The sequence below is a fragment of the Nicotiana tabacum genome, chromosome 7 (assembly GCF_000715075.1).
Source record: "Nicotiana tabacum cultivar K326 chromosome 7, ASM71507v2, whole genome shotgun sequence".
In the NCBI taxonomy this organism is placed as follows: domain Eukaryota; kingdom Viridiplantae; phylum Streptophyta; class Magnoliopsida; order Solanales; family Solanaceae; genus Nicotiana; species Nicotiana tabacum.
In genome coordinates, this window is record NC_134086.1 from 153,184,924 (window position 1) to 153,212,892 (window position 27,969).

At 35.7% G+C, this 27,969-nt stretch overlaps 3 protein-coding genes across 4 annotated transcripts; 2 read left to right on the plus strand and 1 right to left on the minus strand.

Annotated features, from left to right (window-relative positions):
- Positions 1 to 15,011: 15,011 nt before the first annotated feature.
- On the plus strand, positions 15,012 to 20,265 carry LOC107765833 (uncharacterized). Its single transcript, XM_016584531.2, has 6 exons — positions 15,012 to 15,674; positions 16,937 to 17,478; positions 18,534 to 18,726; positions 18,964 to 19,028; positions 19,171 to 19,381; positions 19,554 to 20,265. The coding sequence occupies exons 1-6, from the start codon at positions 15,486 to 15,488 to the stop codon at positions 19,905 to 19,907; spliced, it is 1,554 nt and encodes a 517-aa protein (XP_016440017.1). The 5' UTR covers positions 15,012 to 15,485; the 3' UTR covers positions 19,908 to 20,265.
- Positions 20,266 to 20,931: 666 nt separating this feature from the next.
- On the plus strand, positions 20,932 to 23,824 carry LOC107765831 (uncharacterized). 2 transcript variants are annotated; one of them, XM_016584529.2, is made up of 6 exons: positions 20,932 to 21,451; positions 21,725 to 22,224; positions 22,357 to 22,549; positions 22,836 to 22,900; positions 23,027 to 23,237; positions 23,330 to 23,824. In XM_016584529.2, exons 1-6 carry the CDS (start codon positions 21,323 to 21,325, stop codon positions 23,672 to 23,674), a joined length of 1,443 nt encoding a protein of 480 aa, XP_016440015.1. In that variant the 5' UTR covers positions 20,932 to 21,322; the 3' UTR covers positions 23,675 to 23,824. The 2 variants fall into 2 exon arrangements, with proteins under 2 accessions (XP_016440015.1, XP_016440016.1); XM_016584530.2 differs by having other exon boundaries at positions 20,947 to 21,105.
- Positions 23,825 to 24,588: 764 nt separating this feature from the next.
- LOC107765832 (actin-depolymerizing factor 12-like) lies at positions 24,589 to 26,261 on the minus strand. Its single transcript, XM_075217880.1, has 2 exons — positions 26,053 to 26,261; positions 24,589 to 24,970 (listed from the first exon to the last, which is right to left on the minus strand). The coding sequence occupies exons 1-2, from the start codon at positions 26,259 to 26,261 to the stop codon at positions 24,820 to 24,822; spliced, it is 360 nt and encodes a 119-aa protein (XP_075073981.1). The 3' UTR covers positions 24,589 to 24,819.
- Positions 26,262 to 27,969: the final 1,708 nt, after the last annotated feature.

Here is a 27,969-nt window from a genome sequence, read left to right on the forward strand (position 1 = left end):
TGCGCGATGATCTATAGAAATCCCGTTCCGTAGTCCTAAATGTAAATACCTAGTACTGGGGGAATCTACCGGGTGCATTCCCGTAGTTCTATATAACTGTGCAGGGGGATCTACCTGGAATCTAACCCGCAGTCCCAAAGTAAATATGCAGGGGGGTCTACCGGGAATCAAACCCGTAGTCCCAAAGTAAACAGACAAGGGGGAGCTACCAGAATCCCACATCCGTAGTCCCAAAATAAATACACAACATCAGCAAGAAGATATACAGAAATTGCAAAATTTCATATTAAGGCAATAAGTGATTCTAGCCTAGCATGCTGCACAAAATTCAAGTAAAGCAGGTTGAATCATATAAAGCAATTAAGTCACTTAGACATGCTTTCCTAAGCTAACAAGAGGCTTAATAGTGCAAGTAATAAAAGCAGGAAAGGAAACATGCTAGTATTTACTTAAAGAAAATCGGATTTCCAAAAATTAGCACAAGTACGCACTCGTCACCTCACGTATAAGGCATTTCAATTACCAAATATACCAATTCTAAGGGGAAGGTCCCACCCACAAGGTTAGACAAGTTACTAACCTCGAACCGGCTCAAAATCAATCCGAAACCACGCTCATGCCATGAGTATTCGACTCCAAATGACCCAAATCTATTCAATTCAATTTCATAATATAAATAACACTTCAAGTAACTGATTCTACAATTAAATTCTAAGCTAATACACGAAATTAGGTCAAATGACCAAAATGCCACTCGGCCCCACGTCTCAAAATCGGGTGAAATTTACATTTTAGAAACCTCGTACTCTCACGAGTCTATACATAACAAGAATACTGAAATCGGAGTCCAAATGACCCCTCAAATCCTTATTCAAAGGTCTCTTAAACTCAAGCCCTAATTACCCATTTTTCACCATTAATTAGGTCCTTAATCACATAAATACAAGTTATGAAGTCAAGGATGTTACCTTCAGGTGATTCCCCTTTGTTTTCCTCAAAAATCTGTCTTAAAATCTTCAAACCCGGATGAAAATGGTGAAAGAATCGCTCAAATTCGCGAAGGCAACTATTTATATGTTCTGCCCAGTGATTTCCGCATCTGCGGAAACTACATCGCATCCGCGACTTTCATTTAAGTGCCAGCTTCCGCATCTGCAGAACTCTAACCTCAAGAGCGGTTGCACTTCTGCGAACATTTCACCGCATCTGTAGTTCCTGAGGAATTCCCAAATTCCGCTTCTGCGGTCTCTATGCCGCTTTTGCGGCTCCGCATCTACGGTCCCCAAACCGGAGATGCGAAAATACCAGAAGCAGCAAAAAATACAACAGCTGCAACATGTTCCTCAATTTCTCGCTAACCATCCGAAATCACCCCTAGGCCTAGGGACCTCAACCAAAAGCACAAACATCACGTAATACCTTATTCAAACTTGTACCAATCCTTAAAACACTTAAAACAACATCAAAACCTCGAATTAACCAAGGATTTAAGTCTAAGAACTCCAGATTTCCTTGAAATACGCTTTCGATCAAAAAGTCTACAAACCTCGTCCGAATGACCTGAAATTTTGCACACACGTCATATTAAACAATACGGAGCTACTCCAACTTCCACAATTTCATTCTGGCCCTCGGATCAAAATCTCACTATCGGACCGGAAACTTCAAAAATTCAACTTTTGGCATTTCAAGCCTAAATTAGCTACGGACCTCCAAAACACGATCCGAACACACCCCTAAGCCCAAAATCACCTAACAGAGCTAACAGAACTATCGAATTTCCATTCCGAGGCCATCTTCACACTATTCCGACTACGGTCAACTTTCCAACACTTAAGTTCTCATTTAGGGATTAAGTGTCCCAAAACTCTCCGAAACTCAAAACCGAACATCCCGACAAATCAAAATAGTAGAAATAAACTTGGGAAAAGCAGTTAATAGGATATCGGGCATTAATTCTTAAGACGACCGGTCGGGTTGTCACACCGAGGTGCAATAACCATTGTAAGAAAATAAATCTTTCAATGGGAAGAGTAGACACGTTTTCTTATGATATAATGTCATAAAGTAATTGCTTAGAGATGAGAATTTTTTATATAGTGTAGTCAAAAAAATGATTTGGCTGATCCTTTAACTTATAGTGAAACATCGATGGGTTGAGACCTTTGTCAATTTGAGATGTATCAACAATGATGGTAACCCAATCTATGTGATTGGAGATCTCATAAGTAGGTTCATGTGGGTAATAACAAGTCATTAGTTGATCAAATGCGCACTATTAAATTATGTCTCTTCCTATGGGGGTGTGTGTGTATCGTGCAAGACTACAAGAAAAGTGAGGGTAAGTTATTAAACTCTTAAACCAATAATCCATAGCCTTTTGTAGGTGGTGTATTGCGCTGCAAAATACACTTGATGGATGGACCTATATGGGTGTGGAGTGAAGTCACTCCTATAAAATTTGTGGCAAAATTTCTAGAGCACTCATGAAAACCAGGCGTGCGCATTGCCTATTAGCGCAAAACCGCGATAACAACAGAAATTCTGGGGGTATGATGAATAAGATCCCTAGATTACAACAAGAATTTTTTGGTTCATAGAAGTTGTATACGTCACCAACTATTCTATAAGTTAAATCTTATTTTATCTATATCTGGTTCATAGTCTATAAGACACCAGATGAATTTTATTATATCCGAAACCCAGGAAATTATCCCTCTTTCTTTCTTTATTTACTATTTATTTTTTATATCCTTTTTGAGATATATGGGGGATTGTTGGAAAATTAGTGATATCGCAAAAGGTAATGTCCATCTTGGTTTGGGAAAACTTTTTTCTTTGAAATATTATTTACATCTACTTATTATTTAGTGAGTTATTTTACAATTAATAGAGTCAAACTAGCCGTTACTAGCCGTTAACTAGCCATCAACTAGCCGCTATCTAGCCGTCGAAGCAACACCTACATAAACATGATTTTTGAAGAGCTAAAGACACTTTCTAACATAACTTTCTGAATCATATTCTTCCTTCTATATGATGGGTTTTTTCTTGAATTTTCTGCTAGTTCTGTTCCCAGTTTTATAACTGGAAGAGCTTGTTAAATCCCGGGGGATACGCCTAATTTTATTCATTATTGTGTGGGCAAATATCCTTAAGGACAATGTCCTAGACACGCCTCCAGCTAAATCTTATTCTCCATAATCCAAGATTGTTCCAACAATATCTATAGGCTATTTTTAGTTGAGGAATTTTCAGAAATGACTATTGTTTAGTGGCTATTAACTTGCTATAGCTACCAATTACTTAATTACTTCCTATAACTATGTTTTTACTTGTTATAGAGTGTATTCGATATATTCAAGGTATTGTATTCATGAATACAGTAGCAAAATTCAGCGGAAAACAAGGAAGTCCAGCTAAACATAGACTGTATTCATATGTATTCGCGAGCTTTATTCGTGAATACAATAACGGAAATCTGCGAAAAATAAGGTCTTCAGCTGTTTAAAAACGATAAGTGAATTAATTAATGTGATAGACTCCTAATATAACTCAACAAACTTAATTATAACACGCAAAATTTGTATTTCCAGTTATAGAAGGGATTCTCAGCCGAAAAACACCCCAAAAACAGAGCAATCTTCAGAGATTCAATCTACCGTTTCTTTTTTTGGTGGTATTTGTACTAAAATATTTTTTAGAGGTATCTTTATAAATAGATTTATATTTTAAAATTATATAATTACATTAAATACAATTAAATACATACAAATATATTGAATACATGAAGTATAGCAGGTCATCTATAGTGCAAAACATATTAATACATGTTGCAGATACATTTGAACACATATATATATACATCTGGATACATAAATTATATTAATTAAAAATCACATAAATACATTCTACAATACATTGAATACATACTGCTGAATATATACTGCTGGACAAAACAGTGAAACAAAGTGAAGCTTTGAAATTATATAATTACATTGAATATAGTTAAATACATTGAATATATTGAAAAAGTAGAAAAAACTAAAGACATTGAATAAAATGAAATACATGGAATACAGCAAGATACATTGAATACGATGAAAAGAAAGTATCTTTTCCCTTAACCCCGAATCATAATCCATAAGTTTTTTTCTCTTTTCCGCATCAGGAAGTGTTGATTCTTCCAAGGATCTCTCAAATTGGGCTTGTTTCGATGTCGGTTAACCCTCTTGTGAGTTGTTGAATCAGACATTAGAGATGAAATTTTAAGTTTTCTGGTCAAAGCATAACAATGGTGATTATTTCTTAAAAATTAGTAAAGAGAAATTCTTTTAATATGAGATTTTAATAACAACAATCACGCTACTCTATCAAGAAGACTACAATAATATATAATCATGTTGGCATCATCATCACGCCATTATCATCAAGAGTTGTCATCCGAGAATGAAACAAATTAGTTTGATCAGTTTGACAAGAACATATGCTAGAGTTTAATAAGGAGGTAGTTTTATATAAAGAATGAGAGAGAAAAATATTACACAGCGTATTTAATGGCTTAATGGTAGGAAGTGACCATAAATACATATTTTGCTATAAAAACTAAAAGGTAGCTATAGAAAATAGTATATTAAAAGGGTTTTTATTTATAATAAATAGGATGTAAAACTGTCACGACCCAAAATTCACTAGTCATGATGGCACCTAACCTAACCCGCTAGGTAAGCTAACTAATAACAATCCAATTTCAATAATGCTAATAAGTCAATTAAACAAAATAAATTATCTGGATCTATTACATTTCCCAAGGACTGGTAGTACAAATGATGAACTTCTAAGAATAGAGTTTACAAAGCTGATATAATGAAAATACATCTTATGTTTGAAAAGTACATAAACAAAATTTTATAATCTAAGGCTACCGTAAACAAGAGGCAACTACAGCAGGAACACAAGTACGCCTTCAAATCCAACAACCATCAAACGCAGCAACATCGGCATCCAGGATATGCACGCAATGTACAAGAAATGCAGTATGAGCACAATCGACCCCATGTACTCAAAAAGTAACAAACCTAACCTCAAGTTGAAAGCAGTGATGAGCTGGAACATAGGTCGGGTCCAACTCTAATAACCAATAGCAGTTCTTAACAGTGCAAAGCAAATAAATAAAAAAATAGCTCAGAGATAAAGTGCTCAGCCTTTTCACAGTTTTTCGAAAATAATTCCTCTTTTCAAGAATATCAATGAAAACCCAAATCCTTTATCGAAATCATCGAAAAATTACGAGATAGTTTGAAAACTATAATTTTACTGAAAAATACTTTCCACAATAAATTAAAAATATTTCGTTTTCTTTCCAAATAAGAAGTGTGAAATACCTCTCTATAACCACATATTAATATGTGTAAAAAGTCATGAATGACGTGATACCGTACAATATGAGAAAAATACATCTCTATGCATGTATGTCATGTGCATGTCAAATGCGATGCGACTCAGCAATAAAACCATATGCGACTCGGCAATAAAACCTCGTAGAATTGAAAGTTTAAGGGAAAGTGTTCAAATTAAACCAGGAAACAAGGAATTCAGAATAATCAAGGGTTCAATCAAAGAGAAAGTCATGAAAGAGTCAGCAAGTTTAGCATATAAAATAAGGCAAGATATGAATAGTCAGGATTCGACAAATAACTTTAACAAAACAAATAGTTAAAACGAAACTGATATAAGGAGAAAGATACAGGTCTTAACAAGAATAGTTAGGATGAACACAAGCATATAGAATCAGTGAAAGGTTGAACTAAGAAGTTCAGTAGAAGTATATTAGGACAAGGAAATCACAAGAAATCTCAAGAACCCAAAGCAAGAACATAGTCGATATACCAGTGCTCAGAAACCAAACGAAGAACATCAAAAATTAAGGCTTTCAGTACAAGCGAGTTAAGGTTATAACCAACCGAAGAACATCAAAAATTAAGGCTTTCAGTACAAGCGAGTTAAGGTTGTAACCAACTTACAAAATCAATCAAAACATATGAGGAGAAGAAGATCAAACACTAAAAAAATCATAAGACGTTTTGTAAAAAGAAATTCCGGAAACCCAAGTTTAGAAAAAGGTGAAAATCAATTGAAAATCATATGATTCTTGTAAAGAATCTCAAGGTTGTTGTAAAACTCACATGAAACAAATCCAAATCATCTCAGATCTGTACAGATCTAAGAGGTCCAAAAAAAGAAATTAGGGTTTTGAAGAGAACAACACAGAGGTGAAGAAACATTCTTAGAAACCCATATATCGTAGTCAATATAGGACGACCTTACTCGAAATCATACTAGAATGGCCTGAAACAGGCGAGAAAGTGACCCTAGATGCAAGCCAACTAACCCTAATCCCTTGAGGACCCTGGAGATGGCAAGACTAACGTGAGAGAGGCCATTTGGAGGCATGAGAGATGGTGAGAAACAACCGTAGATAGCCTTAGGTGGGAGTCAGTGAGGTTTGATTAGGGTTAAGTTTAAGAGCGTTTGAGAGCAGAGAAGGGTTTCAGGGCGGCGGGTAGTGTAGAATGAAAGGGTTTGGGGGTCTTTTAGTTTATCTTAGGAAGGGTCGTTTGTCGCCGTTGATCTCTATGATCAACGGCCGAGATTAAAGGGTTTTAGGGGCCGGATCGGGTATTTGGGTTTGGGCTGGGTAATTTTATTTGGATTGGGCTGGTAATTGGATTGAATTAGGGTTGAAATTGAAAATAAAAAATATTGTAGATTTTAAATAGCCATTTTTAATACTATATAATTTATAAAAAATAATAAATGATTTCTAAAAAATACTTTCGTGTACTAAAACGATTTAAAATAGTTGCTTAACATTTTAAAAAATTTAAAAGACCATTTTATGCATCAATAATGTAATTATATGTTAACATGTGCTATTATTTTAAAGATATCCAATTTAGCCTAAAAATGTAAATGCAATTATAAAAAATGCACTAAAAATATTTAAATAATTATGATGGCATAAATAATGAATTTAAATGACTAAACCAATGCAAAGTACTTTGAAGGATAATTATTGGCTATTTTAAAAATAAAAGAGGAGAAATAAATTGATCTGGAGCTTTTAAAATTATAGAAAAATAATAAAAATGCTTATGCATGCTTATAACTGCATATATGCTGTGTACAGACTCCGAAGGGGTTACTTCAGCCCAAGCGCTATAACAAGTCAATCATGGCATAAATTAGTATAACATGCTGTGGCGTGCAGCCCGATCCCATAAACATCCTCACCATCAAGCCCTCGGTCTTACTCAGTCATCAATCTCTCCAGTCTCTCAGGCTCCCAATGTCATAAAACCAGCCCGTCAACAATAATATAATGTATCAATAAATAACAACTGAGACTGAGATATATTATGAATGCATGAATATGACTGAGTACAAAATATCAATGAAATCGGTGAGATGACAGCAAGAAACGACCACTATGGGCCCCAGCAATATCATCATAAAGCCTAAACAGGATATCTAGCATAATGTACAGATCAATTACTTTATCACATGGTGAAAACACAGATATCAACAAAGTAGGACCACTATACAGTGCCCGAAAGACAACAGAGTCATAATTCACAGGGTGCAGGCCTATACGCCCGTCATCTAGCATGTGTGTCACCTCAACACCAGTCATACATCACGTAATCTGGGATTTTATACCTCAGCACTAAGTTTAGAATAGTTACTTATCTTAAACAAGCCAATTCCGACACCGAGCAAGCCAAGCGATACTCCAAGAATGTCATCACACGCATTGCAACCTCCGAACGACTCGAAACTAGCCAAAAGCAACTCAAATACATTAGATAAAGCCTAAGGAAGCAATTACAAATGATAAAGATCGAATTCTACATCAAATCCCAAATCCGGCCAAAAATCACACCTGGGACCATGCCTCAAAACTCGACAAAATTCACAAAATCCGACAAACCATTCAATTACGAGTCCAACCGTACTAGTTTCACTCAATTCCGACTCCAATTCGATGTTCAAAGCTCAAAAATTCATATAATGAAACTTTAGGCCAAAACCCCCAATTTTCTCTTCCAATTCATTAACCAATTGCTAAAAATGAAGATAAATTCATGGAATATAATCGAAACTGAGTATAGACACTAACAAAAATTGCTTCAAGAATCGCCTCAATCCGAGCTCTATAGCTCCCAAAATGCAAAAATAGCTGAAACCCTCGAAATAGAGTACTTTATACTTCTGTACAGACATCCTCTTTCACGAACGCAGGATACCCATCGCGTTCGTGGTGAAAAAAAAACATCACCCACCAAAATGCTCTATGTGTTAGTGGCACAAGCCTCGCGTATGCAATACACACTAGAGGTAGAACTATGCGAACGCAGCACAAGCCTCGCGAACGCGAAGAAGAAAGCTTCTCCAGCTCCAATCCCCCAACTCACTCTACGTGAATGTGATCTTTCATACACAAATGCGAAGAGGACTAGTCCCAACTCTTCGCGAGCAGGGACCAATATTCGCGAATGCGATGAAGAAATGCCACTGCTATCAAAATATACTACGCGTTCGCGACACTTGCCTCATGAACGCGATGAAGAATTGAGACACCAGATACCATCAGAATACAACAATGCAAAATGAAGGAAAAATAGCCCGAAATCAATCCGAAACACGTCCCAAGCCCTTCGGGACCACATCCAAACATACCAACAAGTCCCATAATATAACACGGACCTACTTGTAACGACCTGGCCGGTTGTTTCATGAGTTACCACTCTGTTTCCCCTGTTTTTGCTTCTTATTGTCTTGATCAGATGTATTATGTGTTATCGGGTAGGTTGGTTCGGGTTCGGAGAGATTTTGGTAAGATTTGAGACACTTAGTCTCTTTGAGTAAGCTTAAGTTGGAAAAGTCAATCAAATGTTGACTTATATGAAAAAGGGCTCGGATGTGAATTTTGATGGTTCGTATAGCTTCGGGAGGTGATTTGGGACTTAGGAGCGTGATCGGAATTTGTTTTGGAGGTTCGGAATAGATTTAGGCTTGAATTGGCGAAATTGGAATTTTGGCGTTTTCCGGTTGATAGGTGAGATTTTCATATAGGGGTCAAAATGGAATTTTAGAAGTTGGAGTAGGTCCGTTGTGTCATTTGTGACGTGTGTGCAAAATTTCAGGTCATTCAGACGAGATTTGATAGGCTTTTTGATCGAAAGCGGAATTTGAAAGTTTTTGGAATTCTTAGGCTTGAATCTGATGCAGATTTGGTGTTTTGATGTTGTTTTGAGCGTTTCGAGGGCTGGAACAAGTTTGGATGAGGTTGTGGGATATGTTGGCATGTTTGTTTTATATCTCGAGGGACCCGGGTGAGTTTTGAGTGGTTGAACGGATCATTTCATGTTGGAAAAAGTTGTAGAAAAAATTTGTTGTTGGTGTTGCAGGCATTTGGCCTTTGCGTTCGCGAGTGGGCTCTCGTGTTCGCGAAGGGTTAGGGTGTGAGTCAGGAGGTTTGGCATTCAGGTTCACGATGGATGTCCCGCGTTCGCGAAGAGTTGGGTCCAGTATTCATCGCGTTCGCGATGGTTATGCCACGTTCGCGTAGAGTAAAGGTGAGCAGCTGAGATCCTGGAGAATTGTGCTTCGCATTCGCGAGTGGGTCGTCGCGTTCGCGATGCATTAAAGAGCTAAGGCTTCGCGTTCGCATACAAGGTATCGCGTGCACGATGAAGAAATAAGTGGTCAACGGAAGTTTGTGCTTCACGAACACGATGCATTGACCCGTTCGCGAAGAAGAGATTTTAAGTGTTGGGCAGAATGTTTAAAAGACCACTTCCGTGATTTTGGGTCTAAATTTCACCGTTGTTGAGCGATTTTGGAGCTTTTTGAGGGAGATTGAAGAGGGAATCAAAGGGAAACACTAGGAGGTAAGATTTATGGACTTAATATTCGATCCTATTGTGATTTCTACCTAATTAAACATGAAATTTGTGGAATCTAAAGTCTAGAATTGGAAGTTAGGGCTTAAAAATTGGAGACCTAAATCTAGGGATTTGAGGGGTCATTTGTGGTCGGATTTTAGTATTCTTGGCATGTATGAACTCGTAAGAGTGTAAGAATTCTAGTTTTGTAATTTTTTCGGAATCCGAGACGTGGGCCCAGGGGTTGGGTTTGACCAATTTCGGGATTTTTGATGTAAATTGATTATTTTTAAGTGGGCTTTGTTCCCTTAGCATATTTTGATGGTATAAATCTGTTTTTGGATATATTTGGAGAATCCGGAGGCCAATTTCAGGGGCAAAGTCATCGCGGGCTAGAGTTTGGACCCGTTAGAGGTAAGTAATGATTGTAAATGCTGTCCTGAGGGTATGAAACCCCGGATTTCACATCGTTATGCTACATTGAGGTGACGCACATGCTAGATGACGAGCGTGGGGTCATGCACCATTGGAGATTGTGAATTAGTCCATCCCGTATGACTGTTAAACCGCGTATTTGATTGAAAATTGTTTGCTATCATTGTGATTAGGAAAGTATTATCATGTTTTGGGTTGAATGCCATGTTTGGGCCTCGTGCCAACTGTTTTAGACCCTTAAGGGAATTTTTACTACTATTATTCACTGTTTTGACTTCATATTTGTGCTCAGTCATGCTGTATTTTACTGTTTTCATAATTCGGTCGTATTTACTCTACTTTGACATTTTAAATAATATTTTGGGCTGAACATCATGTTTTACTGTTGCCCGAGTTGCTTGAGATATTTATGACTGAGTAAGGCCGAGAGCCTATGTTGTGAGGATATTATGGGATCGGGTTGCGCGCCGCAGCGATATTGTACTGATTCATGATTATGAGGCCGATGGCCTGTTTTATTACGCCACGAGGTAGCTTGTTATGAGGCCGAAGGCCAGTTTGATTATGCCACGAGATGGCTTGATATAGCGCTTGGACTGTAGGAGCCCCTCCGGAGTCTGCACATCCCCAGTGAGCGCGGATACCCAGTATGAGATGTGATTTTGCCCGAGGGGCTGTTGTTGTTTCATTTGATTTTGCCCGAGGGCTGTTGTTGTTTCATGTTATTGCCCGAGGGGTTGATACAAGTGATAGTGAGGTAGCCCGAGGAGCTGGTTCTTGGTATTTTGCCCGAGGGGTTGATTTAAGTTTCTATCCCTTTTCTCACTGTTTTCATCACTCGTTTGAACTACTAAAAGATGTTTTAAAGAGGTTTTTACTGAACTAAGGTGTTTTTACGAGCTTTTACTGTACTACTGCATTGTTTTGGATATTTTACTATTTTTGTTGTAGCATTATGCTGTATTTTACGTGTTTTCTTATTGCTCAGCTACCATTACTTTTATTACATACTGAGGTGGCGTACTCACATTACTCCCTGCATACCCTATGTGTAGATCCAGGAGTCTCGGGTCACACTAGCGAGTGTTGTTTTGCTTTCCAGCAGGCTTGTTCGGAGTTGACTAGGTAGCTGCTCGGCGTTCGCAGCCCAGTGCTTCTCTTTCCTATCTTTATTTCACTTTGTACTAGCCTTGTATTAGACTATGTTGTCTTTTCATACTTTTAGATGAATTTTAGATGGTCATGATCGGTGGCACCCCGATGTCGGGCTGTGTTTGTTTTCGCATTGTTTTATTCTACTCTATATTTTGGGATTTATAGCTTATTAATGACTTAAAATGAATTATTATAACTGTTTAGTTGGTTTGGGCGTTTGTGTCGGCTGGCCTTGTTTCACGATAAGCGCCATCATGACCAGGTCCGGTTAGGGTCATGACACTACTCGATGCCTCAAAACACACATAACCACATCGAAACGACGAATCACACCTCAATTCAAACTCATTGAATTTTGAAACTTCAACTTCCACAACCGATGCTGAAACCTATCAAATCTCGTCTGATTGACCTCAAATTTTGCACACAAGTCATATTTGATATTTCAGACCTTTTCCAACCTCCGGAATAGGAATCCGATCCTGATATCAAAAAGTCCACTCCCGGTCAAACTTTTCAAAGATCCAACTTTCGCCATTTCAAGCCAAATTCTACTACAGACCTTCAAATCACCATCCGGACGCGCTCCTAAGTCCAAAATCACCCAATAGAGCTAACGGAACCATCAGAAATCCAATCCGAGGTCAAATACTAAAAAGTCAAAAGTTGGTCAAACCTTTCAAATTTAAAGCTTGTAGCTGAGAATCACTCTTCCAAATCAATTCTAAATAACCTAAAAATCAAAACCGACGATTCACATAAGTCATAATACATCATACGGAGCTACTCATGCCCTCAAACAAGTGAGCGAAGTGCAAATGTTCATAACGACCAATCGGGTCGTTACAAAAACTTTGCTATAGGAGATAAAATTTCCTTTTTAGTTTAAGAAATTAAGTGGGCTACTATTTGGATTAATTCTCCAAAAACAAATTGGGCTTGTTGGGACAAAAGTTGATCTATGAATACTTTTGCAATTTTAAAGTGCGGAAATGGGGCGAATTTGGAGTAGAGCAATTTATGTTGACAGGAAAAGCAGCGAAGTAATGTGCGTTTGTTTATGTAGCTTAAAACAGTAGCCAAGTAGTTTAAAATCGTATGGTTTGTTATCATCGGATAACCTTTTTGGTTCTATTGTCAATGTTTTTGCTTTGTTATGAAAGACTAATCAGACAATGAAAATTTATACATAATGCATTAATTATACATGTGAAAGGATGTCATTATTGTGATTTGTGATGTTGCTTAATGACTAAAACTTTGCACAGTGCTTTGTCAAACTTAGATTCTTTATCTCAATTCGGTGCTTAATCAATCACATGTTTATAGTTCAGTTCCACGCTAATTGAATTACTTAGTTCTCACTAAAAGTTACTCAAGCTTACTTTCAAAATACTTAATTCAGATAGATCCTCCTAAATCTAAACTTCTCAGTACATTGACAGTCCTCCTCTATATGCAAAATAAAAGATACTACCACATAGCGTTCACAACATTCTACTGCGCATGAAACTTACCTTTGGTTCACAATTATTTCACTTGTTCTAAAAAGGGAGAGGGTGGGGTGGGGGTTTTGGGGGGGGGGGGGATATATTCTGCATTTTAAAGAAATATATAGTTCGAAGTCATGTTATACTCACCTTCACTACAAACATGAGTTATACATAAAGTTAATACCACAAGATATTCATGGTCATCAAATAATTACAGAACTTTTCAAAGAGCCTAGCTAGAGCTAATTTAACGGGTTCGGCCGAATCTAGTAATATTAGTCAAAAATTTGCATTGGTCTTAATGACCTTTATTGAATATATACAAATCATTAAATTAATAGAATTCTGAATCAACAAATTTTAAATCCAAGCTCCGTCTCTGTTCTTGAGATTTGTTACTATGAGTAATTATTTGTGGCAGCTTGTTTATAAATGCCATGGCTAAGCTGCAACCTAATTTTGATCACTCTGTCTTAGTTAGATGTTGTTTCTAGGTAAGTAGAATAAGGTCCGTTTTTCTAACAAAATGCTAGAAAATTGATGCCCGAGTACAGACCCCATCCCATCCCACAAAAGGAAAAAAAAGGGGAACTACCATATGTGTCCATTTATAAGTAGTTTATTATAAAAATTGGTCAATTCTTAAAATATTACTAATATTAGCTAAATATTACTAATATTAACCAATTAGCTATTTGTAGAAAAAAGGTCAAAATTTTGTTTTCTTTTGAATGGATATTATTAGAATAGATTGGGTACATCTTAAGGACCTTGAATCTCAGTTTTTGGGATATTTGGTGAAGTTTTGAGGTGGTTTGAATTAAAATTCGAAGTAAAACCTGAACATGAAAAAAAAGATATGTGTATCACACTGTGTGTCATTTGTGTACCACATATGTATCAATTGTGTATCATATGAATATCCATGTATACTTGTGTATGAGATACATGCGTGATACATGTGTCACAGAAAAAAATTTGAACTCAATTTAATTAAGAATTTTGATGCAAAACCAATCCAAATCACCTCCAATCTTCCTCAGATTTTGTATATTGACTTATCTATATGTTTTCAATGAATTTTACTATACCCATTGAAAAAGTTCCTTTTTTGCTTAGATTTTTGAAATATTGTATATTTTTTTGTATTTCATCAACTTATTTGCTACCTCATCCATGAAATTTTCTTTTCATTTTGCATCTAATATTGTTAATCACGCTTAAAAATATGAAATGTGATTTTTGCATGTGATTCTTGAGAGAAAGAACCTTATTTATGTGGTTTTTCAATTTTTATATGTACTTAGTTAGTTTTGGTAAGTCTATGACTAATGACTAGAGGTTGGTAAGTTAAGACTTATTTGGTACATTTGTGTAAGTTTCAAAAAAAAAAAAAAAAAAAAATCAGTATGGTGGACCTTGTTTAATTAATAACCTTATCGTACGTGCGTGTTTGACGGTTCTCGGACTTCTAAATGAATGGTTCTAATATGAGAACTAGAACATCCAAATTTGTCAACATTAATTAGTATTGCTGTTGTTATCGGTCCTTTAGGCCCATAATCAGGGAAGATAAGGCCTAATAAGTACGAGAAGCGGGTAAAAACTATGGGATGTTAGTGTTCGCGACAAAAAATAGTGTAGATTAATTATATTTTTTTATCTGCCTAAGTCTCGATGGGCTACTTCGTCACTACTTGTATTGAATGGTAATAAGGATTTGGAAGAAATAATTTAAATGTACACCCGAACTGGATCTGGCACCATTGTTATAAATTAAATTTGCACAAGAGTTACATACTTTTCGTTGAGAATAAGGTGCATAGCCAAGACTTGGACTGAGTCAGACTTGGACATATACTTCTCAATCAAAATTTGTCGTATTAGCACCTCTAGCTAGCTAACACTTATTTTCTCTCAAGTTTGGCGGGGAATTTTCTTTTTAAATTGAAGACTAACTTACATTAAACGGCCAAAGAAATCAGAAAATTCCGGGTCTTAATTAAATGTGTGTTATTTAGTGTATTGTTCAACACTTGATTAAGAAGTTAGTTCCAGACTTCTCCATGATCAGTTTCAACTCAGAAACCTCATAACACATGTGACAACCAAGACTATTACTTAGTACTTTATTTTCATTAATTAATTATTTCTCTTGATTCCACAACTTCCTCCTTAAAGCCATCAATTTGGTAAGTTACTTGTATTAATACAGAGTTGGTTCTTGTGACAAAAATAGCTCTTTCCCTCTAACCACAACACCATCCTTAACCCAAAAACATAAAAAAGAGAACTAATTTCTATGGTTTGTGAAAATTGTTGTTTTCTTGAATCTTGTTGGAGGAAAAGAAGCAGAAGAAAATCTTCAGGTCTCTTAATTAAAGTCCATTCTGATAAGTTATAGGTAGGTGTTTATAGCAATATATATATATATATATTATATATAGTCGAAACCATGAAAGAGAGGAATGAGAAATTGATGAATGATTTCTGGCTAAGGCCAGCTTTCCAAAAGAATTCAGTGTTGGGAGCAAAATGGAAATATCTGAAAAAGAAAGCTACAGCAACCTTAACGACATCGTTGCTGCTTTTCTTCTTTCTACTTGCAGTTTCTATCTCGTCCTTGGCTGGATGGTTTGATCTTGTAAGTCATATGACATTGCCCACTCTCCTTTATATATATTTACCTCCACTATTTCACTGTGTATATACTCTTCTTTGTATCTTTACCTCTTATTAATGTGATTTTAATGCATATATGTAAATGGCATTAAAAGACATGTAATCAAATAGCTCCGTCAACTATGCTAGTATTTTTTTTAATAAAAAGTTCTGTATAGTAGATGAATTTGATATTGAAAGATTTGGTTTATTATTGATCCAAAGTATGATCATATTTATACAAGTTAATTTTACTTGAGTTGGTCGATGTGATATATATGCAAGGAATATCCTTGCAAATAAATCAAATACTACTAAAGTTAGATATGCTAGGTTTGTCCATCCTTATTATTCTATCCGGTGAACTATCACTTAGCTCAACAACAACAATAACATATTTGGTATAATTCCACAAGTGAGGTTTGGGAAAGATAATATGTATGCAAACCTTACCCCTATCCTGTAGATGTAGAGGAACTATCACTCAACTCATATTTCTTTATTTTATTTCTTTTAAATGATGGTTAAAAATAAAATCATCGGATCTAGAAATTAGTAATACAATATTTGAAAAATATATATTTGAGAAAATTACCATCAAAGAAAAAAGTTGAATTTTCATACGTAGTTAGAAAATATAAAAGTAGATATAAGGTGCATTATCTTTTGTAGGAATGAACCATGATTTCATTAATGTCATAAGTACCTTTTTTTTCCCTTCTCGTTTGAAGTTTTAAATTAAGCTTTATCAGAGAGAACTGGTTGCCACTCTGTATAGGTTCAAATGTACAAAGACTATTCTTCATTTCTGTCCTCCCCATAATTATCTTTTTCTAAAAAGAAAATTCCTCCCTATTATTCCCAACTCATTCCAGCTCAATCCAATGTAATTACTGGTAAAATCTATTTGCACCAAATATTTATAGAGAAAGTAAAAATCAAATATTAGTTCCTTTTAATTATTCCCTTGTGTTTCTGAAGGAATTTATAAAAATCTATGACCACTTCATCCACATCGGTTTTGCATTCATGCATGCTCAATTTATTCCACCACTAACAATATTTTATTTTGTTTGATTTCCACTCTATACATATTGAAGCTATATCCATATATGATATTTGTTTATGGAAATAAATGCATGGCAGTTCTTTTTAATTCTGTCTTTTGATGCTTCTTAATCAACTACTACTGATTAAAAATTTCCATTGAGTTTGGTTAATTATAATTTCTTTAAATTTATACAGGCAAAATATACTGGTCATTCCTATCAAAGAGTAGAAGGCCCAACAATTGAGCCCCAAATTCTTGAATTTCCTTTGGATTGTGGTGCATGGAATCAGTCCAATACATGTCCAAGAAACTATCCTAAATTCTATAAACCCTTAAACCCTAATAATTCAACATGTCCTGAGTATTTTAGATGGATTTATGAAGATTTAAAGCCATGGAAGGAGACAGGAATCACTAGAGAAATGGTGGAGAAAGCCAAAAGGCATGCACATTTCAGATTGATCATATTGGATGGCAAAATTTATGTTGAGAAATACAATACAAAGAGATTTATTCAAACTAGGCATTTGTACACTATGTATGGAATTATACAACTCCTTAGGTGGTATCCTGGAAAATTGCCTAATTTGGAGATCATGTTTGACACCGATGACCGGCCGGTTATCCGATCAAAGGACTACCGGCAACCTAACTCCGGTCCACCGCCGTTGTTCCGCTACTGTTCAGATTGGCACAGTTTGGATATTGTCTTCCCAGATTGGTCATTTTGGGGCTGGTAATTACCTTGCGACTTATCCTTTTTATTTTCTGTCCTTTAAAGTTTTGACACACTCATTAAGCGAATTAGTTAATATCTCACTAATTGTAAGCTTTATTTGGCTAAATTACCATTACATCTTAGTTAAATGAGTAACTACTGAATATGGTGCCTTGACTGCCTTCTTGGAGTAGTAAGGGTGGAAATAGAAAAACAACTAATGCATTTTTTTTGTTTTCTAAAATAACAATTTTCTTTTTGGCTAAAGTGACAGAGTACTTTTATGAAAAAACGTATACTTTTAGTTGCTCCCAAAAATAATAGTTATATTTTTTGTATATGTGTTTATAATACAAAAATATATATATTTTATATACTTTTTGGCTAGCGAATACAATTAGTTTCGGCCTACTTGTTAATTTTGTATTTTGCGCTACTTTTTTTTTCAGAACTACTTTAGTTACCAACATACAATTATTTCATAAACCTTTGCGAAATGATAATTTTCACATCTTAAAGATTTGATCTTCAATTTTCTTTTATATTCGAATGGGATGTGCTGTTCAAGATTTTACACAGTAACCTCTTGAAATTGTATAAAATGTCATTTTGTTTTTGTGGAAATGATTATGTTTTTCCTTTTGTTAAATAGCCGCAGAATTCCTCCTTTCTTCTTTTAAGAAACTCAATTATACAGAACCTTATGGGAAGGCCAATTCTACATAACTCAATACCCCGATTTCATAAAATCATTATGTTCTTATTAGAGAAATTAACAAGACATTATAGTATCATCATTGACGTAAAGATTGAATTATTGGTTGAACTCTTCCAATTATTTATATGACTTTAATCATGCATGTGACATTAATATTTCTTTTTTGGTCTAACCTAGGCAATGCTACCTAATTGTTTGCACAAAGATATTTTGAGTAAAAAAGTCATACAAGAAAATGTTGACTTTTATGTGTTGCGTATATTCCTGTCAAGGAAAATTCACTTTTGAGGCTACTAACTGAAAATTGGACACCAAAACTTTGAACATGATTATTTTATTTTTGCAAATTTTGTAGGGCGGAGACAAATATAAAGCCATGGAGAAGTGTGATTAATGACATAAAACAAGGTAACGAAATAACCAAATGGAAGGATAGAGTACCCTTTGCTTATTGGAAGGGAAATCCCCATGTTTCTCCCATCAGAAAAGATCTAATGAAGTGTAATGTTACTGACAAACAGAATTTTAATACTCTCTTGTACGTTCAGGTTTGTACTACCATTATTTTCTTCATATTTAAATTATGATAACCTTTTATTATCCCTCTTTCTTTTTGTTTTTAAATGAAAATTAAAAGGTATTATCTAAAATCAGTTTAATTACAATTGATTACCATCTATAACATTGTTTTCCTTTTTTTCCCCCAAGAAACTATATTTTCATTAGTTGGATACTGATACCTAGACCATAGTAACATACTTTATTGTTTAATTACAAATCTTCAGGACTGGAATGATCAATCCAAAAAGGGGTTCAAGGAATCAAATCTTGGAAATCAGTGCACCTATAGGTATAGCCAAAGGCTCCTCCCCCTCCCCCTCCCCCCCCCCCCCACACACACACCAAAAAAAACAAAAAAAAGTAACTTTGTTTATTTATTTTTCTTCTTTTGGTGTAGATTGGAAGTTGAAATTTTTTTGGGTTGACTGCAGATATAAAATATATGTAGAAGGATGGGCATGGTCAGTGAGTGAAAAATACATTTTGGCTTGCGATTCTCCAACATTGTACATAAAACCTCGTTACCATGATTTTTTCATGAGAGGGATGATTCCTCAGCTACATTATTGGCCTATTAGAGATAATGATAAATGTAGGTCCCTCAAGTTTGCTGTTCAATGGGGTAACAATAACACTGACAAGGTACAATTACTTGCTTATTTAACTTGTATACATTGACAAATATGATTTAATCTGCGAAAAATTTAATGTCACTTTTGTATGTATTATTTTTACACTGTCAATCGATAAAACTTAAACTCATTTACTAATGACTCATTCTTTCGACAATTTTTTGTTTTGAATATCTTGACAGGCAGAGGCAATAGGGAAGGCAGGAAGTAATTTTATTCACGAAGATATGAAGATGGAATATGTGTTTGATTACATGTTCCATTTACTGAATGAATATGCAAAGCTGCTCAAATTTGAACCAGAAATTCCAGCAGAAGCAGTTGAAATATGTTCAGAATCATTGGCATGCACTTCAGAAGGTATTTGGAAAAAGTTCATGGAAGAAGGCTTAGAGAAATCTCCTAGTTATACAGATCCATGCACCCTTCCTCCACCTTATGAACCTCAAGAAATTAATTCTTTTATTGAACAAAAGATAAAAGCCACACAACAAGTGGAGGCTTGGGAGGATGAATACTGGAACAAGAAGCAATAGCGCGGGGTTGAGAGCTAGCTCACTTGGTGAACTCCGTGCCTCCCACAGTTGAGGTAGAGGGTTCAGATCCCGTTATTGGCGTAGCATCCCCTTCTCCTTGCCCTCGCACCTCTCCTAGTGTAATAAACAAAATTTAAAAGAAAAAAAAAAAAAGAAGCAATAGGACCCTTTTAATTTTTGTAACTTAATTTCTTGCCTTTTTCTAATGTATATTGATTGCAATTGTATTAGAAATTACCTCAATGTACTGTTATGTAGACCTTCTTTAACCTCCCATCATAATACAATATGAACTTTATAGTAGAGGTTAGTAGCTTTTGAGACAAACTCAAACACAAGCTCTATATGAGGATGTTTACTTTGGCTGCCTTTACATTATTCTCTCTTTTCTTTCTTATTATCTTTTGCTATTACTAACTTTTTCATTTTATTGGTTAAAACGTGGATCTTGAAATATGGGAAACTACTGAACTAATTTAAGAACAAATATTATTGAGATACCAAAGAGATTTCTTATTACTTTCAATTTTAGGAGGTGTTGAAAAAGTTACCAAAGAGTTTGGCTACTCAAAAATAGTCATTCGATTTAGATTTTAATTCATATAATTATACCATTCTTGTTATCATCACAGCTTCTTTAACTCATGATATCATCTTACAATGCTGAAAATACATTTTATACAAAGTTTACAGAATATTACGACAGACTCATTGGAGACTTTTGGAAATATATTTCAAATACTATAATTTCTTTTGGTTTCCCATTCAGTATCCGGTATCCGTATTGATGTCTGACTAAGCGTTTCCTAGCAAAGACTACTCCATAACCAAGGCTCGAACCCGGAGTCTCTGGTTAAGGGTGAATGAGTACTTAATTATATTATTTCAAATATAATTAAATAGGTCTAAAGTTATGGAATACAACATTTATATCAGAAGGGGAAAAAAACAAGTACATCAAGGGGTAAAGAAGACATTACAAAAGAAATTCCCTATTTCTATGAATTTCGAAACATCCACAATTAAGTGAATCCTTACTTTTTCCTAATCATAAATCGTCTGGAGCCACTTATTTTCCACCAAATGTTGCTCTTCTTATGGAGCAAACAATACACTCAAATTTAAAGAAATCAAGATTCAGCACATGGCTTCAAATGCCAAAACTTCGCAACCATATATGAAGTTTTGCACGCTAGAGGTTACAAGTTTAACAAATTTCAACCAACCATTAGTTTCTTCTTGATCCAATTTTATCAGCCAAAGCAACAAATCTCAGCTTTCAATCTCTTTCACTACTGAAAAACACTACTTAGTTGTTATTTTCTTTAATAATTAAAGATGAGATTAAGGCTTGAATATAGTTTGGTATTCTAGCAAGGAATTGAAGAAACATAGCTTAAGTGCTGTAAATTTCCATGCGGATTTCAGCTTTGGGAATGATTGAAAGGCAGCGCAGGACTTCTTGGATTAAAAGCACTATTGGATTCTTCCTTATTCTTATATCTATTACTATTGTAGCACTAACAATTGAATGGAACGATATTGTAAGTAACTGCTTGCTCTGTCACTCTAACAAACCGACCCCAACTTTGTTTGAAACTAAGGCGTAATAGTAATAGTTGTTGTTGTTATCATAATCTGATGTTGGAATTTGACATCCCAGTCATTTGTACTTTCTGAACAATTTACACATGATTCAGTTACTTTAACGTGACAAAAAATAGTTTTTAGACTTTAGTGTTGTAGTTGATAAAATTTAGTGATGATATGCGAAATTAATCTTTTTCTCATGTATAGCGACATTTTTCTTTTTTTAGTCTGTCCATACAGATTCTTTGCAGAAGAATAAAGTTGATCTTTTCCCTGAAGTTTCTTGCTCAATAAAGTGTCCGCGAACTTCACCAAACAAGCCTATATTCAGTTCACAATTCGAGTCCTGCCCCGAGTACTTTGGATGGATTCATGAAGATTTAAGGCCATGGAAGGACACAGGGATAACGCGAAAAATGGTAGAAAGAGCGCGAGAAGAAGCCCATTTTAGAATAGTTATAGTAAATGGAAGAGTGTATTTTGAGAAGTATAAACCAACTTTCCAAAAAAGGGACATGGTCACATTGTGGGGGATATTGCAACTTCTTAGTTTTTACCCTGGCATGTTACCGGATTTAGATTTTGTTTTCGAGTGTGGTGATCAACCAGTAACACAGAAAAGTGATTATGGAAAATCAAAGGATTCAATTCCACCACCATTGTTTCATTACTGTGGAAATGACTCGACTTTTGACATTGTTTTTCCTGATTGGTCCTTTTGGGGTTGGTAAACATTCTTATCTTTTCAAGTTCAAAGCCAATGTTAAGTTGAATTAATATCTGTTGATCTGAATCACAAGTACTACTTAACATTTTTATGTGGTTGTGTTAGAAATGGTTTATTGTGGTATTACTGCAGGCCAGAACTAAACATAAAGCCATGGGATATCTTGAAAAAAGATTTGCAGCAAAGCAATGAGATGATTAAGTGGACAGAAAGGGAGCCTTATGCTTATTGGAAAGGGAATGCATTATTAAGCCAATCAAGACGCGACCTTTTGAAGTGCAATGTCTCTATGAATCAGGACTGGAACGCGCGAATTTATGACATGGTAAGTCTCAACCTTCAGTTTCTTCACACTTAGGTGCTGTGGAATCCCTTAATAGATGCAAGCACTAGGTTCACAATAAAAGGGTTTCCCCGTGCACAAAGTTGTCGCTAAGTGCAGGGTCCAGGGAAAGGCCAGACTATATTGCGTCTACTGTACACAGTCTTACCCTACGTTGTTTCCATGGAGACAAGTCTTACCTCGCAAACTTTAGGTTCACAATGCTGAAAATTTTAAACATCATTTCATAATTTGCAATTTTTGATATGCTGTTTCTAGCCCTTTTCAGCAATGGGCTCGTGAACGAAGACAAGGCTATAAAACTTCAAATTTAGCTACACAGTGCACTCATAGGTAAGCAATCAATGCAGTACCTTCAAACTAGACCTTTTTCTCTGAATCTTTCATATCTTCTTAGCCTCTTTATTGTTCTAACTCATTTATGTTGAACATATTTTTTCTTGGAATTGGCATGAAAAGATACAAGATTTATGTTGAAGGGCTTGCATGGTCAGTGAGTCAAAAGTACATTCTAGCCTGTGATTCTGTGGCTCTTCTCATAAATCCCCACTACTATGATTTCTTCACAAGGAGTTTGCTGCCAACAATCCATTACTGGCCAATAAATGAGAATGACAAATGCAAATCCATCAAGTTTGCAGTAGACTGGGGCAATAAAAATGCAGAAAAGGTCACATTCTATGTATATGACAGTGCTAATTAATCTTCTGTCACATTAATCGTTTTATAAATTTAATGTTCGAGCACAATGACTTTCACCAGGCTCAAGAAATTGGAAAATCAGGGAGCAAATTTGTACATGAGGAGCTACAAATGAAGTACATTTACGACTACATGTTTCATCTCTTGTCCGAATATGCCAAGCTTTTGAAGTATCGACCCACTGTGCCTAGAGAAGCAGTTGAAGTATGTTCTGATACATTGATTTGCTCGACGAAAGGAATAAGAAAGAAGTTTAGGGTACATTCGAGGGTTAATAATGCTTCATCTTCAAAACCATGTACCATGCCCCCTCCCTGGAGCCCTGCAGATCTCCAAGATTTTCTCGAGAGAAAAGAGAATCTAACAAAGCAAGTTGAACAGTGGGAAGAAACTCAAAGTGTTTGAAACTTTCCACATCAAGGATATTGTATTTTCTTAAGCTATCATTCTTTCAATTTCGCCTAAATTCAGAAGTAAGAAAAGAAGTCACTTTTGAAGCACTGTATATCAGTTTTCCTCAAGATATATATGGCAGAAAATTATTGTTCTTTATTATGTCAATCTATGTAGAAAAATGCTCATTTGCTCCATGTATATTGTGAAATCAACTTTCATTGACTCGAAGGATTAAGCTTAAAATTGGATTACATTTCCATAACGAAGTATCTCTTAAACTATACATGAAGTATCCCCTAGTTCGATAGGAAAGTGCAAACTCTGAAGAAACAGATATGCTAGCATTCGAAATAAAACATCCCTTAGTGCACTTGATAAATTTCTGAATTTTGCCCTCCTAATTCGAGATTTAAAGATTAAGTGGAGCGAAGAAAAGTTCGAGTGAACTCAATAATCAAGATTCCTTTGGTTATCTCCTTAAACTAACAAGCTAGCTTTCATTTCTATATAACAATTATCGATTTGCTTCTCGATATGTTTATAAATGCTCTATCTCCTTGTGCAATACAGAACAGATAAAATGTATCAGAGTGGAATTTTCAAAATGGAAGAAACTAATCACATTCTTTACATAATCAAAGAAGAAACCTCTTATGATTAGGACTAAACCTACATAACCTGAACATAGTTTAGTGAGAAGAATCTAGATAAGTGAAATCCTGGATTTTGACACTATTTTCTTGAAAATATAAAAGGACTTTTGATCTTCTAATCGTGGATACTGCTACCTTCCAAAACAGGATCAATGTGGAAAAAGGGGGTCATTAGCTTTAGTAATCTAATGGAAAATCCTGTTCTGGATTCATTTTCAAGACTTAAATAGTATTTGACAGTAACAGCGAAAATAACAACAGGAACAATGATTGAACTGAAATAATTAGAAATTAGGATTCCATGACATTGCCACACATGATCGTGTTTATAGTATATTACAGACAAAAATCACAAAGAAAAATATACTGAACGTCTTAGACAAGAAAGTATAAATGAACACAAAACTCCATTAGGAAAGGCCTATAACATATGCCTTTACTAGTGACTGAATAAAAAGGCCTGATAATATATGTAGAGGGGAAATTAAAGATACATTTCGATCAACGAGCTCTGCCAATGAAGGTATCCAAGCTCATTTCACTTGGATCAGTAGCTTGCAACTCAACCTGGACACCATCAAATTCTCTCCTGAATCTATCTTTGGAACTTGCATACAGCATCTTACTTCTTACTCTTGCTGTTTCTGGTGACCTACATCCCACATCAGTTTTATCAAGTCACATGAATAATGGCTCAAGTATATCTTTCAATATTAAATAAACTTCTTATCACAGAAAGTTTTAGACCCATCTAAAATGTAACCAAAAAGGCAGACCCGTGCACAAGGCATCCTGCGTTCACATAGGATTTGGGAAAGGACCACAGCAGACTACCTACCCTAATGCAAGCATTAGTGGTTGCTTTCACGGCTCGAACCCGTGACCTATAGGTCACACGAAGACCAACTTTACCATCGCTCCAATGCTCCCATCTAAAATGTAGCCAATGACCATTAACCTATGTTGCTCAGATTCCTCCAAAAATGTCGTCAGGTGTGTGACGGATCCTCCAAAAGTTATCCATTATCAGAGAATCCGACACCGGTGCGGCTAATTTTTGGAGGATCCGAGCAACATAATCATAAACCACAGCCAGCAGAAAGATTCGTGAAGTGCAACATTCCTTGGCAGTATGCATACTTATGAAGAAGTTAGATTCATATAACGCAACGCTCTTTGTGAAATTACATGCATGCGTTGAACACTGCTCCTAAGATAAATTGAAAATCAGAGATTCATTGAAGGATGATACACAAACTTGAAAATAGGCCATCAATTAATGTCCAAAGTATTACTTTTTTGGCTGGTGAATGTTATTAGAGTTCAACATAAACTTAAATTTGGTTAGCGAATTTGCAAATCATACGGAAAAAGAAAGAAAGATTAAAAAATTCAAACTTAAAACAACATTAAAGCCTAAAGTGGTATAGTTCACATCTACTTAGCTTCAAAAAACTGCTGTTAGAAATCGAATTGTGCAAATCTCCATGATATATAGGATGGCCAACTTGAGGCCCATTTTGTTATCATCCCACGAAAGAACTTCTCAATTTGTAACTTACTAAGACCGGAAAACAAGGAACTCTCCATACAAAACGAGGAAAATTAAGGATTTTTACATTATCAGGTTAAGTTGTCCTACAACAACAAGTAACTAGATATTCATATAACCTACTATAACATGTTGAGTCGCATTGATAGTGTAAAAATTCTTTATATTGCGAGTGTACGTACCAAGCAACAAAGAAGATCTTGCTTTTCTGGACATTTTCATCAGTAGTGAAATCATAGTCAAAAACAGCATAGCGGCATTCATTGGAAGGCAAGCTGTTGGCAAAATCTTCATGAGTCTCTCCTTGTTCCCCAACCTTCTCAACAACAACTTGCTGGCCCTCAATCTTGAACACTATGTATCTGTAGTTCCTTTTTGCTTTCAACTCCATGAAGACACAACCAAAATTTGTTATTGAGAGAGAATTGAAAATGTGGAATTTTGCCAAGGTGGAGATTTGTTGAAGTTTGGCAAAATGCCAAAGTCCCACATTGGTTGGGAGTTAAGTTTGGGGGGATTTTTCCCCTATAAAAGAAGGCCTAATGTTTAGGATTGAAACACACCTCTCATTTGCCTTCTCATCTGTTTAAGGCATTTGTATCTTCTCTCTTTAGTATTATTTCACTTGTATTTTGGAGTGGAATAAAATATTTGGTTGTGTCCGAGGAGTAGGCAGAATTAGCCGAACCTCGTAAATTCTGGTGTTCCCTTTATTATTGCTTTATTGTCTTATTTATTATTTGGTGGCTGTCATAATTTTTGGTATAGTAGTTGTGACTTATTCACACTCTATACATTTGGCTTCCGCAACAATTGGTATCAGAGCCAAGGTACTGTCTAAGTATGCTCTGTGGTTGCAGCATAGTCTGATCTTCCACATCAGAAAAGATTTATCTTGGTAACTGAGTCAAGGTTCTGTCTGAGTATGCTCTGTAGTTGCAGCTTAGTCTGATCTTCTACATCAGAAAGGAAATAATCTTGATTTGTGTCGTCAGCTATTAAATAATATTTGTGTCAAATATGGGGGACAATAAACAAGAAGAATCTACATCAAGTGTCAACAATACGTCATCATTGGCATCTTCGCTTATGACAAGAATTGTGTCAAATGCGAAATTTGCGGTAAAAATTTTTGACGGGTCCGGACATTTTGGGATGTGGCAAGGCGAGGTTCTAGATGTCCTTTTTCAACAAGGGCTAGATCTGGCCATTGAAGAAAAGAAACCAGATGTTATTGGAGAAGAAGATTGGAGAATTATCAACCGTGTTGCTTGCGGTACCATTCGATCCTACCTTGCTAGAGAGCAGAAATATCCATACACAAAGGAAACTTCTGCAAGTAAATTATGGAAAGCACTGGAGGATAAATTTTTGAAGAAAAACAGTCAAAATAAATTGTACATGAAGAAGAGACTGTTTCACTTCACCTATGTTCCTGGTACCACGATGAATGAACATATCACCAGTTTCAATAAGTTGGTCACAGATTTGCAAAATATGGATACAACTTATGATGATGGTGACTTGGCCTTAATGTTGTTGGCGTCACTTCCTGATGAGTACGAGCACCTTGAAACTACTCTACTCCATGGAAATGACGAAATTTCTCTCAGAGAAGTTTGTTCAGCTTTGTACAGCTATGAACAAAGAAAACGAGAAAAACAGAAGGGCGGAGAAGGAGAAGCACTGTTTGTGAGGGGTCGTCCTCAAAATCAAACGAGGACAAAGAAGGGAAGATCCAAGTCAAGATCCAGACCCAGTAAAGATGAATGTGCCTTTTGTCGAGAAAAAGGGCACTGGAAGAAAGACTGTCCGAAGTTGAAGAATAAGGCCAAACATAACAATGGAAAGGCTATTATGGATTCAAATGTAGCTGATTGTGATGATTCAGACTTCTCATTAGTTACAACAGAGTCATCAACATCATCAGACATATGGTTGATGGACTCGGCTTGTAGCTATCATATGTGTCCCAACAGGGACTGGTTCATGGAATTTCAAGAAGGAGAATATGGAGTCATCCACACAGCGGATAACAGCCCTCTTACCTCATATGGCATTGGTTCAATACGATTAAGGAACCATGATGGAATGATCAG